The sequence below is a fragment of the Scatophagus argus genome, chromosome 22 (assembly GCF_020382885.2).
Source record: "Scatophagus argus isolate fScaArg1 chromosome 22, fScaArg1.pri, whole genome shotgun sequence".
Lineage (NCBI taxonomy): Eukaryota > Metazoa > Chordata > Actinopteri > Scatophagidae > Scatophagus > Scatophagus argus.
The window spans coordinates 1,959,819-1,975,343 of record NC_058514.1 but is presented as its reverse complement, the minus strand read 5'-3'; the positions used below and the strand labels follow the sequence as shown (position 1 = coordinate 1,975,343).

Sequence of the window (15,525 nt, the reverse complement as noted above, 5' to 3'; positions counted from 1 at the left end):
GCTGTAATTGCTGCACTGAAACCCAAATGCTATCGCAAACAGGACTGAAAGAAGGCAAACCTCGTCGATGCGCCAACACGCAGAGTGTGTGTGCATGCGTGTGTGTGTGTGTGTGCTCTTACTTAACGAAAGAAATATTAATGGCTTGTTTCAAATTAACTTCCCTAACCCCTCTTTTCTCATCGAGTTTGTGGCGGCGTTTAGGCATATTGATTCTTCGGGGGGGGGGACTGTAAATGCAGGCCAACTATGTTAAACACTTAGAGTAGTTAGTGTGGAGACGCGACGCAGCATAGCTAATGCCAAATCCCTCAATCATTCTGCTCACACACGCGCGCTGGGTTAATTGTTTACCGAGCTAAATGAAGTGGGGATAATGTAGGCTAACTGTGCGCTAAGCACTGCTAAGACGAGGGATATTGTAAAGGACAATTTGATTCATGGTCGTTTGTTTGCTGAAAGGAGAGCGAGAATTAAAGTCAGTTTTTATCTGCATCAAGGTGTTTGTCAGTGATGTGAGGAAGCACGCGGGGATGTTTGCAGTGTGTCGAGTGTGTGTGTGTGTGTGTGTGCACAGTTTGTGTTTTACTGTTGAGAGACTCACCTGAAGTTTACTTGTTTGATTTATTTATTTAGTACATTGAACACTATAACATTGCTTTTTCTTTTTAGGCCTTTTAAGCCAGTGATGTCACAAACCAAACTGGTGGAAATTGTTTGAGAAGAGACAAATCGTATGTCGCTGCATTGGAAACTTCGTCACGGTGCACCAGACTACATTTGGTGGATAAAGTGGTTAAAGTTTTGGTCACTTTGCATGACATTTTGCACTGTTTCATTCATTAAATGAATCAGAAGTGCGTTGTTGATCACCACGTGGGAAGGGAAACGAGTTCACGAGGCTCACGAGTAAAGAAAGACAAAGTGGAGTATAAACTGTACACACATACTAAAAAAAACATAAATAAAGGATAAATATGGTCATTTACAGCCACAAATCTAGTAGCAAATTCTTTCAAGTCTTCATTGCGTCGACACCAAACATGTTTATTTCATCCAGCATTTTATGAAAGTGAAACAGCAACGTAGGTGTGGTGTCTTTTGTGTTACAGGTGATGATCACCGTCTAGAGGTCGTGTGTGTTCAGGGGCACCTTTGTGGTTGAGTGTGGATGCCACACACTTGTAGGTGTGTGTGTGTTGTGTGTGTGTGTGGTCAGTCGTACGGTCTCGGTCCCTGATACTGAATCCCAACTGTGAGGGCCATCTGTCTGACTTTGACCCAGCAGCTCACCGTCACACCTTCAGAGAGGAATGGGGGGAGAAAAAGTGTGTGGTCGCTATGTGTGTGTGTGTGTGTGTGTGTGTGTGTGTGAGACACAGACAGAGAGACAGACAGAAAGGTGGTGGTGTTTGGTACCGGACAGTCTGTGCACTCCCCAGTTTCTGGCACACACACACTCTGGTCATGTGAACTTTGAAGGTGCCAACTGCTGGCAAAGTGCACACACACACACATATACAGTGACACACACTCCATATACACACTCCTTACACAATACACACTCATCCTATCCCCAGCGTGAGCCTCAAGTTAGTCCTCTGGCTCCAGGACCAGTCAACCTCTGACCTTTTAAGCACCAGGGCATTCCTGGAAGACGTCTCCTGGCTGGGGGAGGCGACACGGGGATAAGGTTAACCCAGGAGCAGCAGTTAACATTTTGGAAGTGTAGGGTTTCCTGCACTCGATACACCAGGAGGGACTATTTAAGGGCCAGCCGAGGGGGTTAGCACATGGTTCGCCTGATTGCCGGACAGGTTGCCGGGAGCTTCCGTACATGATGAGGACATAAAGATGAAAAAGCTGAAAGGAAAAGAGGGGGGTTAGTGGGTGTCAGCTAGCCTGACACATAGACACCTCGCCTGAGCCGGGAAGGACGGGTGATTAAAGAGACTGTCCCATAACTGGAAGGTCGTAAAATCCATCATGGCTGCCCGCTGCACCCTGATCCCTCTGCTGTAATGTGGACTTTATGGTTTCACTCATACAGTTTTTAACTGACATCCGTACCTCCTGGTGATAATCCTGCACAGAGCCAACCTTAAGCTCAATTACTTGATATTTTAATATTAATAGTGTATTAAATGAATGTGTTAAATGTGGTTGCAAACCCACGGAGATCCCACCAACTCTTTCAGCCTGCTTTAGCTCATTGTTTTGGTTTTACAGCATGTTTACACTATGATTCAATCTCTTATCAACCCTGCTTTTAGCATACAAGCTGCTAACTGCCCAGCACCATAAAGTGGACAGCCTGAGCTTGAGATTAGCTGGTGAGGAAAGTGAGATGTTTTGCACCATCTGGATATATTTCTTCTTTAAAGACCTGGTGGAGACAAAAAACAGAACTAAAAGGAGAGTTATAATTTATCAGCTGGACAAAAACGGATGCTAAAACGTTTCTGTTCTGCTAGCTAGCAGCTGTAGCTCAGCTATTTCATCTGAAAAACTGAAAGGCTTCCTTTGGGTTCTTTGTCAAAATTTTAAGCTAATTAAGTCTTTACAACTGTAAATACTCATTTAACCCTCTCATGGTGTGGTGTTTTTCTTCTCTGGGCCAATACGCCCCGGCGGCTAATTTGGACTGGAAGTCTTCTAAGATTTATTACATTCTTTGACTGCCACAGTCTATGAAAATGACTGCAGTGGCAGAAATGATTAACTTGTCCTCATGTACACATCATATTCATGTTAGTGTAGCTTTTGCAATGCACGAGCATTTGGTTTAACAGTTTAACACGGATGGAAGACGTGCTGGTAAAACTGTTGGTGACAATGTGACACGGCTAAAACTTGTTGTAAGCGAATCAAAGTGATGTTTTTAGCTTTTTAGCTTTAGGAACACATTTAAAACAGCCAGTTAATACATCGAGTACAGTGAGTCATATCTTCAAAGCTCTCAGTATAGATGACAATAAAGTGAACTGAGAGTTGAGCTTTGCTGAGGAGAAAAATAATGAGATTTCCAACCATTCAGGATGAATGAAGTTCATCAAGTTACATTTAATTTAGACATGAATGAACAGACAATCACCATCCATGTAGCTGCTGCTCAAGAAACTATAAATCCGGATAAATTAAACAATTTCATAGCAGGCTAATACATAGAGCTCATTGCTCTAGAGCAGCAGAAAGGAGTTGTTTTTCTCAGCAATGTAATTCTTAAACAGTAGGACAACATGGTGACTTAGCAGCTCATTATTAGCTGTGTGAGTGGAGACTTTCAGTTTGCACATTAATATGTAAATTAAATGTTAATAGATTTTCAAAGGTGTGCATTTATCATGTATTTTACAATGGCGCCCAGTGTGACTCAGTCAATCAGAACTGAACTATGCAGTTTGTAATAAGGCACTTCAGGTGCTCTAAAAAAATAATTAAAAGACAAATAGTGACACTTTACTTCAAGTGTGCTGCAGATGCGTTACAAGCAGATAATAAGCCTCCTTAAAGCACCGACGAATCTTTGTGTCACTGACGTAACTTTGTGTTATTAACTGTACAGCTGCCTTGTGAAGTCATCAAATAATTCTGCTTTTCATTCCATCTTCTGCTTAATTATGATGCAGGGAAACAAAACAAAGAACAATAAACTAATAAAAAGGTTTTTGGGGTCTATCGCACAGGACATAGCAGGTAAACAGGAAGTAGATTAGCAGCCTACTGACTAGACAGATACATCTGTACAGCTAAATGCCGGCGCAGCATCATGCCGGCTGCACACATGGCTTTGCGTCGTCGAGTTTTTGGTTCTCTGTGCTTTTTATGAGCCTGAGCGCAGTGAGGACTTAGTAGTTTTGCTGGGCTCCTGCTGAGCGCATAATGAATGGCAGGCTGCGGCTGTGGGCCTGCCAGGCAAGAAGAAACAGCACAGTGGAACTGTGAGATAGCAGAGGAGAGTCTTGCATTGTGGTTCTCAGCAGGAGCTCGCCGAGATCAAACATGCTGACAGCGCCACCGCCCGCCGGGCATTCTGGGAAGACGGACTTGAGGAGGAGACGCCTGAAAACCAGACAGTTTTTGTACCTGTATGTGTGTGTTGTTAGTGTTTGTATACGCGTGTGGGCGTGTAGTTCTGTGTGTGTGTGTGAGCACGTCGCAGCTTTTGGCTGTGCTTTTCAGAAGTGAGTGACGGCAGCGCGGCGGAGGCTGTCACGGCTTTTGTTTTTCTGTTTTTGTTTTCTGCCTTTAGAGGACAGACTTTGAAATGGATTAACGAGAACTGACTTGATGTGACTTCCAGGTTCGCTTTGACATGACTTTCCTGCTTTTGATGTGGCTTCAACAACTACACACACCCACCCACACACACCCACACACACACACACAGCTCATCCATGTCCCAGCATCTGTCCTTGTGTTAGCGATACTGTACTGAGACTGCAGCCTGAAGGCTTATTGGCTATTCCTGTCTGTCCAGTGTCTGCGACCCTCTTCCCTCCCTCTGTCCGCCTCTCTCTTTCTCTGTTGGTGGTTTTCTTACAGTTTCCACCTTTTCTTTCTTTCTTTGTTCCTTTCATTACCTTTTACTCTTTCCTGAGTTTTTTTCTTGCTTTTTGTCCTCCATGCAGACGTTTGTGGCTGATGCGCACTACAAAGTAAAAGTTAAAGCACTCAACCATCGACTGAATTTCATTTGAATTTCATTTTTACGTTCTCATTTCTTTTACATTTTGATTTCTGTTAGATTTCATTCTTTCTGTCCTCCCTTTATGCAGATCTCTGCATGAAAATGCACCAAAAACTGCAAGTCAAAACGCTTGATGATCACACTTTCTGTCCGTCTTTTTATTATTTCAGTGCTTTCCTCTTACTGTTTGCTTGCTGTTCTGTTAATTTGATCCAAGTTAACAGAAATGCATCACAAACTACAAGTTAAAGTGTTTAAAGGCCATTAAATTTCTCTTAAATTCATTTTTTTTCTTTACTCGCTTTACTTTCTTATTTTGTATCTTACCTGAGTTTTTCTTTCAGTCTTTCCAACTTTATTTCCCTTTGTGCAGACATTTCTGTCCAAAATCATTAGCCATACATCACCATGACTGGCTCGTTTCCCTCTCCAACACTGACTGCCCCCATCAGGCAGGTTTGGGAACTAATCAACGGACAGACAAGGTGTGTGTGTGTGTGTGTGTGTGTCTAGGAGACGAAAAAAAGCAGGGAGTGAGGATGATAAGGAAGAGAGCAAGAGGGAGAGTGTTGGGATAAAGGTGTGTGATAGAATTGGAAGATCAAAGCCTTCTGTCACAGCGTGACTGAGCCCAGGGGTGTTATGGGTAAGACAGGGCACACACACACACACACACACACTCACACTCACACTCACGGCTGGTATTTGACTCTGAGTGTGATTGATACTGGGCTAGATTTGGAGAATCACTGTCATTCGTCTCTCCGCAGATCAAACAGCCACATAATCTCCCATAAAGGAAAGAGAGATGGAGGGAGTGAAAAAAGGGACAGAGGAGGAGAAGATGAAGGAGGGAAGGAGAGGGAGGAAGAGAGGGGGGGGGGAGACAAAGCCTTCTCATCTGTGAAGTGTCTCCTTTTTTTTTTTTAAGAGGCTACCTTAAAAACACATCATTCAGCTACGTTAAGCTGCTCCTCGCGCACATCACAGAGATAACCAGAATCTAAAGAGACAAATGTGAATGCAGGTGTTAGACTCCATTTACACCTGGTGTAAACGTGCAATCTGTAGCATCCAGCATCTTCACTCTGAGTGAGGAATAAATGCAGAAGACGCTGCAGTCAGAATGGCTCCAGACCACATCTCAAGTTGATCTGGATTACGCTGTGACGGACTCTCAGCCAGGTGCAGGTGACATCTGTACAGTCTGGTCACATTATTAAGAAGGAAAACACCCAGCAAGCTTAAAGGTCACTTAAAGCTGCCTTTTCAAACAAGCCACCCATTCGTCTGCTTCTTTAAGTCCCTCTCCAAAACCTCCTGAAGTGCTGCAGGGCTGAGCCTGGTTTGTGTCACGCTCAGAAATCCAAAACTGGGGTCCGTGAAAAGATAACATTTGCATTTAAAAAGTCTAAAAGCCTGATTTTTGTTATACATTTTGCCCGGTTGTGTACTTATATTACCCCAACTGTTTCTGACAAGGTTGCCGTCTCACTTTAACTCCCAGTCAGAGAATGAAGGAAGAAGTCGGTGACTAAGTGTTAACGTGGTTAACCTGAATCACATTACAAGTTTACATCAGCCACGGTGGTTGTTTAACAATGACGACAACAACTCCCATGATCCCACGCTGCTTCGCTACGTCGTCGGGCCGTCTTATGTTTTGACTGTTTTGACTGAGAACTAAATGGATGTGATGTGACGTCTGTGATAACGAACTCCTGATCGTGTTCCTGCACGTGTGCATGTGCAGCATTTATTATAATTTGTCTCCTTTTCTGTCTCTGCAGATGCACCACCCTATTCAGATGAAACCTGCAGACAGTGAGAAATCTAACGGTGAGTGGTCTCACACACACACACGCACACACACACACACGCACACACACTCTGACAGATGCATCAATATCACACGCATGCATCAATGGCCTTTCTGAATTTGCTTGGTAATAGCTGCCTCACCCGTGTGTTTGCTCGCTGCAGACGGGATGAGGGGCTGGTGGGGGAGGTGGGGGGGAGACGAAGCGAGACACATAGAGGGGAGCAGACAGTGAGAGAGAGAGAGAGAGGTGCTAATGTATATAAATATATTTTTCTAAGCGTGATGAATTATTAAGGTGCTTCGGAAGAAGGTCAGTGAAAGTTGAATGGTTTTGGCCCGTTGGTGAACCCGCCTGTCTCCCCTGTGGCTGCTCGCTCATACAAACACGCTGTATGCACACTGGTTTTAAAGAGCAGCGCTGTCCCACACTCTGTCCCCAGACACCCCCCCCCCCCATAGCCTAACTACATACTGCAGCTGTGAAATGATTTCCTATGCCGGCCGTCTTCCTCCAGTCCCTCTCATTCTAAGAAGGAAGTCCTTTAGAGGAGGAGGCCGGCGTTATTTCTGTATTTCTTTTACTGTCAACCAATCCCATGAAAAGATGACGCCGATAAATACTTTGATGCACTCAGCTGCAAGACCTTCGCCTCCCTCCGAGCTAAAGAAGTCAAGTCTAGTTTTATGTGACGGCAGGATTCATATTCGAGTTATTTTAAATAGGCCATTGTTTCGCAGGAATGGGAAATGAGGTTTTTGATTTCATTGTGTCCTTTTGGAGAGCTTTTCAAGGTCTGAATTTTGTAGCTGTGGTATCCTGACCTCTTTTAATTGTTTTTTATTTTTAATGCAGCAATAACATTCGGTGCCGGTTGTCAGGTTCATTATGTTCACTCATGTTATGTTGAGTTATTTAAGCCGTAGCTTAGCAGGAGAGGCAAACCAGCAGTGTGGACATGATGTCGGATTCGGTCACTGTTTTAAGGTTTCTGCTCAGTTTTGACGGCCAGTTCAGCCAAATTGTAAAAACATGTAATGTAGTCTTCCACTGGCCTCTGAAGGGTTCAGCCTTCTACATTAGCTTTCACTCACAGCATGAGGCATGGTGGGATAATGAAATGACAGGTGCCTGGACAGTCATGTCTTTTTTTATTATATTTATTAAACCTTTATTTGACCAGGAGTAAAGTCTCATTGAGGTTAAAAATCTCCTTTTCAAGAGTCCAAGACAGGCAGCACAGTTTTCAGGCTTCTAATTCAGGCTTTAATCTGTTGCAGCAGATTGCATGCAGATGTTGATAATAAACCAAACCGAACTGAAATGTCCCATTCAAAGTCTGAGGGGATGGGCACTTCATTTGATGGTTTTGTTTTATTACAGCCTTAAAGTGAACGTTCGGGCTGCTGTTTGAGTCCTGGAGTGAGGCTGTAGCTCAGGATAATCCATCCATCCATGGGTTGATTCTGTCACGATGTTTTCCTCTGATGCTTCTGCAGCCACTCAGCTGTTCATGAGATGAACTGAAATGTGTTTGTGATGCACCGCAGATAAATCAAAACGCAACAGCAACCCAGAGATATCACTGCCGACAGTTTTTATTTTAACCTCAGGAGGAAAATTACTTCCCATTTCAAACTGTTGTCAGCGATGACTGGATTATTCAGGTAGAGTTTAAGAAACCGCAGCAGAGGATAACTGAGAGTTTTGGCTAATAAAACAGGAATTATTTGCGTGGCCAAGTGAGAAAATGTGCTGGGTGGACGGATTTGAAAGTAGTTAAAGCCGTGATGTTGGGTGAACTGACCGTTAAAGCCCAGTTGCAGGTAGCTTTAAATTTCACATACTTTTACAGGAAGTCTGTGCGCCTGCATATAAAAAGAGGGGCTTTTCCAGGGGCTGACACACAGACGATGGAGTGGCATCATAAGCCACCTGCTACACTATATCACCGTCCACTGCAGGGGAATACAATAAAATGACAGCATCCAGCAAGGCCGGGGAGAAATCCTTATGAAAGCCATCATCCGCTCCACTGAAATATGGCAAAATCCGACTTTATAAGACATAACCGTCGGGGTAACGATGGGGGAACTTAATCAAGCAGCCACTACTCACAGCCAGAATGGTGAAATATAGAGCAGACCATACGTAACATATCCATCCACTTAATGGTAATGACCTTTAATAAACCCGGTGTTAGAGTGGCTGTAACAGTGACAAATGGCTGCTCAGAGGTTTATTAGTTTAGTCAGTGGAGGAGACGGAGGAAGGGAAAGAGATGAAGAGATGTACAGTATGACAGAGAGATAACATTATTGCTTGCTACTTTTGTTTTTTATTCTTTCTTTTCACTAAACCTTTGTCATTCTTTTCTTTTTTTTCACCCTTAACGTGTTGAAACTTAGCACAAAGCCGATTCTGCTCCATTTTATCCCAGAATGCAAAGCTGACTCCAGATCATCCCAGAGCAGGCTTTATGAGTCTTATCAGCCGCCCGCCTGCCTGTGCGCCTCGTCCGAAAAAACAGAAACAGTCAATTGTAACGATATCTCCTCTCTTTCTATTCTATCGACACAGAGTAAATTAATTACATTGCTGTTAGTCTTGTGGTAATCTTCCTCTGGAGTGATGCACACACACATACACACACGCGCGCGCTGTGTACAAAGGAGTTAAAGCTCTTTGAAACAACACTTATCTTGGCAGCGTATCCCGACGGTTTGTTTTTTAAACACACAAACAATTCAAACAGCAAAATAAACAAGTGCGCTATTGATTTCCCAGAGTGCAACAGACCGCTTATCTCTTTCGCCTCGCGGTAAGAGCTGACAGTTTCCTCATTAAAAATGAATTGGATTAGCATTACATTGAATGTGGAGGGAGCACATAAACACACACACACACACACACACACACACGTTGTTTCTGCGAGCGATGAAGATTTCACTCTCAGTCGAATTCACACCTAACCTCAACCTTACACTCTCACACCCTCACACTCACACACACACACTCACACACACTCACACACACACACACCGGAGTTTCTCACCGTTACCTGCAGCTGGCTCGACATTGCACCCGAGGAGGAGGGATTGTGTCAGCGGAGGAGAAAAAGGGAATCCATGAGGGAGAAAGGAGGAGGAGGATGGAGGAGGAAGGGATGGCGAGGTGGAGGGAGGAAGAGGGCGAAAGGAGCTGAAGAGTCTCAGCAAGCAGTCGGTGTTGAAGTGATAATGAGACATTGATCAGAGCCTCGCAGATGGCATGATGAAACACATGAACTCTGTCTGTGTTCATCTCTCTCCCACTGTCTTTTTTCTCCTCTCTTTGACCGTTTCTTTTGATTGCTGTTTTGTTCTGTCGCGTTCCATTTTTCCACATTTTTGGATTTTCCTGTTTTTGTTTTAACTCCTTTGTTTCATCTTTCTTTTTCGTTGGCTTCGTTCCTGAATGTCTTTCTATCTCCGTCACTGTTTGCAGTTGTTGGTCGTCGTCATGTGGTTGGTGATGGGAAGCCTGCGCTCTTGCTAACTCCAGACAATACACAAGAAAACAAATGTGCAGTTAAAGGAATAGCTTACCATATCATGAAGTACTCATACATTTGCCCTTTTGCTCACAGTTAGATGGGAATATTGATGCATCCATTGTGTGTGTGGTAAATAGGAAGGTGCCACCAGCAGCCAGTTAGCGTAGCTTAGCATAAAGGCTGGAAACAGCAAGCCCGGCCTCTCATTCCAGCACCTCGAACAGTCGAGGCTAATCAACACATCTGATCTTCTCTGTTTTATGAGTCCAAAAACTGAAGTGTAAAAAAAGTTGTGGTTTGATCTTTAACACAATGTATTAAAGCAACTTAAATCAAAACCAAACTTTCAAAAAAAAAAAAATTTAATTAATTAATAAATGTCATTCCCTCTCTTTCTCTTCTTCTCGGCTCTGCAGCGGTGGAAGACAGGAAGTTGTTCATCGGCATGGTGTCGAAGAAGTGCAACGAGAACGACATCCGGGTCATGTTCTCTGCGTTCGGACAGATCGAGGAGTGCCGGATCCTCAGAGGGCCCGACGGACTGAGCAGAGGTGTGTGCGGCTCCTCGCGTGAACATTAGCACCAGGACGGCCTGCAGCAGCTGTGTTCACTGTGCCTCCGCTCAAACTCAAACCTGTAGGAAGTCTTTACTGTGTGAAGAGCTGGCTGGTTGAAAATGGTTTCTGGGCCAATGGCTGGGTACATTTCTGTGTCCACAAAAGCTAGAATTTATTTTCATTATTTAGAAACTGTTGAAAAAGCTGACTTTAAAACATTCCATTCAAGGTATTTTGCATAATCAGCAGCTCATGTCTTTGCTCGTGTCTTAAACCATTTCTCACACTTTATTAACTGAAGTTTTTCCTCCGCCGTCAATGTCACAAGAAGATGTTGTTTACTGTTTACTCCGGTGATTAGCGTCTGCATGCAGCAGCAAATATAAAAAAGTTTTGGAGACATAAACGCCAGGAGAGAGTCGGTTTAAATTCCTCTGCTTCCTTTCGATTTACCCAAAATAGTTGTTTAAACTTGTGATCACACTGCAAGATATTTTATCGCATTGTTCGCGGTGGCAATCAGATGAGGTCATCATTAAGTCTTAAAGCCTGTGGGACATGATGCTGGGCTCTGACCACTCATAGTCAAACACGACTCACAGCCTTGAAACGTTCGTCACGACAGGCGAACTGGGCCTGCAACTGTGAAGCAGTCACAATTCAGTTAGATTTAGACACCAAAACCCCATTGGTTAGGCTGAGAAAAAGACCAAGATATCAGTTAAAATAAGTATATTAGTTACTCAAGTTATGTACGTAAGTAAGGTTGACCAGATCTCTTTTGATTGGCTGTAGTTTAAAACAGCTGCGTGACAGATGCTTTTCTATAAGCTGTCTTTTATCCAATGGCTGTGAGGAAAGCGGGAACGCTTGATGTCAGTCAAACTGCACACATGTCAAGTGCATATTAACCTGCCACCGTCAAAGTCACAGCCTATGTTGATTTAAATGGAATATGATGGAAACTGCCACAAGAAACAAAGAAAAGGAAGTGAACAAACAACAAAGACTGGGAAACTACTCATAACTGTGTGAAGCCAGAAGAAGGCGATTCTCAAAGTGTTTTTTCTGAAATGAGGCAGTCAGAAACCAAAGCAACGACCAAAGAAATCAGTAAGAAACCAAAGACCTGGAAAGCTAAATTTGGAGCAGACCTTAGAAAGAAAAAAGGGTGAATGTTCTATCCGGATTTTGGGACAAGAACTGAAGTGATACACGAACCAAACAAACCAAATATGAGTTCCTCAGTGAAGTTCTGGGCGTACCTGAACAGCGAGCTCGACTATTTCATTCTGTGTGCACTGAAGTCATTGTAACGGATCCTGTTTTCAACCAGCTGCTTCCTGAAAATGGTTTCCTTCAAGGTTTTGAAAGAGTCCTGTTAAGAAGTGAATACAAACGAACTGCAGCCACATGTTGAGGCCGCTGTGAATACATGCTCCTCCTTTTCACTCTATATATCTCTTTTGCCTCTCTCTCTTTATTCTCCCCCTCTTGCTCTCTCAGCCTCAGCCCCAGATCACCTCCCCATCCCCAACCCCACCTCCCCTCCGACCTCCTAACCTCCATTCATATCCTTCACCTTCCCTGCCGTTGCAGTTTAGCCTCACGGTGAGCCAGTCCTAAGGTCTCTGGTGCCCCCATAGCGAGGATGAGTGCAGCTCCGAGCCGTCAGGTGCATTGGCTCGTTTACATTTCAAGCAGCAGAATTTTTATTTTCGCATTTTAGCTGCCAGAGGCTAAACGGGCATGAAAGATTTGTTGTTCGATCAGTGTTTTTCGAAGTTTTTAAAGAAAAGGCCTCAGACGTGGCATAAAAACATGGATGCAAACGCACCAGTCACAAAATATTAAATAAATATTAACAAGTAAGGGTTGATATAGTTAGAAAATCTCATATATTGGGCAAAAGCCAGCACAATTATGTGAAAACTGGCAACACGCTTTTTAAATACGAATCTGATCAGACAGGCAGAAAATAAGCCGGTGCTAAAACAGTATTGTGATTTGAATTCCAGTCCTAGAAAGCACAGAGAATCCATGTAGTAGCAACCCTTTCCTTTCCTCAATTTCTCTAATACGTAAGCGCTAATTTGGCCACTCTGAGACTTGGCGGGAGGCTGTTCCAAAATCACGGCGCTCCAAATAAGCCGTGACCACAAGAGCACATTTAATCAAATGTGACTCCAAATGTGGCAACATCTCAAAAAATTGTTTCACTTGATTTGGCGAAGAGTTTGTGCTGCATCAACATGAGGCAAAGGCGAAAAATCCACCTGTTGAACTCATGTTGGCTTCATAATGTGCTCTGAACAAAGTTCTCTGGGGCTCGTTTAAAAACCACAAACAGACAGTCAAACCAGTTGGACGTGTGTTTGTCTCATCAAAATAACCACTCAAAAGGCAGTGGGCCATCAGGTTGAAATGTCAGCACATCTTATGAGCAATTAAATGTAGAAAAGGCTCTTGCAGTGACATCATCAACCACCCCCCACCCCACCCCCACCCCAAACACACACCTGCCCAGCCCCCTCATTTCTACTATCTTCCCAAAACTCCTTACCCCCCCTCCCCTCTCTCCCCTTTGTGGTTTCTATGTGCTGAGGAGATGGAGGGGCTTTTGAAACTCTCTGTCCTCCCTAATCCTCCTCCTCCTCCTCCTCCTCCTCCTGTCACACGAGCTGTCATTGTCACCGTCGCGCAGGTTCAGTGTGGATCTGTTGGTCATTTTTTTTCTGTGGTTGTCGGACGTTATGGATGTTTTACCGTCGACTTGAGTCTTACCTTCTCGGTGTGTCTCCTCTCTCGCTTTCTCCTCAAGGTTGTCTCTGCCTAGAACCAATCTTTGCCTCATACTAAGCTACTCAAACTCCCATGTTCCTTTGCTTCTTCAAACAGCACCACCCTGCCCGTCTCTATCTAGTCACCCTGGCTGTCCTAGAATCCTCTCTTGCATCAATTTGTCCTCTTTTTTCCCCCTGACATCCCGCATCGGCCTCCTTCCCTCCCTGCTCCAACCCCTTCTTCCATCCCTTTTCAGCTACTCTCTTTTGTCCTCATAAATATTTCAGATGCGATGGCCAAATTCTTGTTTCTGATACAAAGCACTTAGAGACAAGTCAAAAGAGGAAATGCTGGTAGTCCAGCTTGGTTCTGGCGAGTAAATAATCAACCCTAACCAGGTTGGAAACAAATTTGGTTTCTGTGAGGTCCCATAGGCCCTCAGTCCCACCAAGCTGCACTGCTGAGCTCCTATTAAACCGCGGTATCAATCAGAAGAGTGCTCCACCGTCTCGCTATTAATAAAATATGGATCACACCACCAGTGGATGGCTGGGCCTTGGGAGCTACCCTACTTTCATTAAAGGACTGTTTGGTTCTCCGCTGACGACAGAATGCGGCCCGTGAGGTATTTTTAGCGCTCAAGCCACGTCCCATCTCTCTGCCGTGAAACAACCAGCCAGAAAGCGTGGCTTCTCAACTCTCTTTTTATTGCGTTAACAGCTTTGACATTAATGAATCAATGCTGTAGAATCAAGCCACAGAAAACGACTAAAGATAAAAATGTTTTCGGGGGAGTTGGAGACAAACCAGGGAGTTTCCATTAGATGACAACCAGTGACGTTGTAGCTGGCCAGTTTTATAAATAGAGTCAGGGGTAGTCTGGAGGGCTAACCCAAATGGAAGCCCCCTCCAGAACTGATCCGGTTCTGGGGCAGCATTTCTCTGCAGAAGATGGGGCAGCCTCCTGGAAGCTAAGAAGTTAAATGACAGATTGTGGCCCTTGAAAAATGGAAAAAAATGACCCCTTTTTCAGATGTCCTATCTACAGTAAGAGAAGCCAGCACAGCAGCCTGGCACTGAAAAGGACACATCAGGATGTTTATTAGGTCAGTGCCACAGCATCTGACAACCTTGAGTCTCTTTTTATCAGCCTCTAACTGCTCCAATGTTAAGTCAGCAAGGCAGCTTAACAGGAAAGCTGAGTTTAAAGTGTAACAAAGTAAGAAATCAGACGCTTCTTCCTGCAGCCTGGAGGTTGCGCATTCGAAAATTCAAAATTTTGAAGCCTGCATTGCTTTCTAGCCATCACTCTTCTTCTATTTAGCTGACAAAATTCAGTGTAGGGGCCTGATGGCAAAGGTATGTAAGACCTTCTTGCTTGAATGTGCGAGAAACAAAGTGGAAAATTTCATCTGCAAGATCCACTTTGGTTAAAGCAAAAGATTGTGATTTTATGTTAAATGTTCAGTAAAAAAAAACATTTAATCTTTAGGGTTTGCTCACATGAACACAAAGCACGTTGATCTGGGTCACTGAAACTGTCACGACACTGCATGAGATGATACTGTTGGATCATAGTGTCACAGTATGCGTGGCCTGTACAAGGTCGTGCTCTCTGTTCTCAGGGAAAAGCATCTGTCTGAAAAGTGTGTAGTGGATGAAAGCTGGAGGAAAAGCTGACCATCCGTCACTCTCAGCCTCGTTCTATCACAGCAACAGGAGGCTTTTGATAGAGGTGGAAGAGGACAACGAACGCATCTATTCTTCAACGCATCTGTCCCTCCTCTCCCTCTCCCCTCTCCCTCTCTCTGTCTGTGGCATTATCCATCCTCACAATTTCTCCTCTCTTTTTCCTCTCTGGCCCTTCATCCCATCCACACAGCCAGGGAGAGTCTATCTGATGACCCAGGCTATTAGTTTTTTTCCTCTGTTGCCAAGTCAGCCAGCCGAACCTGAACGTGTGTGTGTGTGTGTGTGAGTGTGTGTGTGTGTCTTTGTCTGTGCCTGTGTGTGCGTGAGCATGCGTGTAATCAGTTCAGGCCTGGCTGAGCTAACATGGTGAGTTTGTTAGCATATTATTAGTCCGGGGGGTTGTTGAAGCACTCCTCACATCATCTCCTCTAATCACTCCCTAACCAG

The 15,525-nt window shown here is 44.2% G+C and overlaps 1 protein-coding gene across 8 annotated transcripts in view; it reads left to right on the top strand.

Moving 5' to 3' along the window:
- Positions 1-15,525, top strand: part of celf2 (cugbp, Elav-like family member 2) — a 171,318-nt gene that overhangs the window by 123,684 nt on the left and 32,109 nt on the right. For all 8 annotated transcript variants that reach the window (XM_046378869.1, XM_046378868.1, XM_046378871.1 and 5 more), the window contains 2 exons: positions 6,481-6,529; positions 10,462-10,596. In XM_046378869.1, the coding sequence (XP_046234825.1) occupies positions 6,481-6,529; positions 10,462-10,596 (184 nt within the window). The remainder of the gene's footprint in view (positions 1-6,480; positions 6,530-10,461; positions 10,597-15,525) is intronic.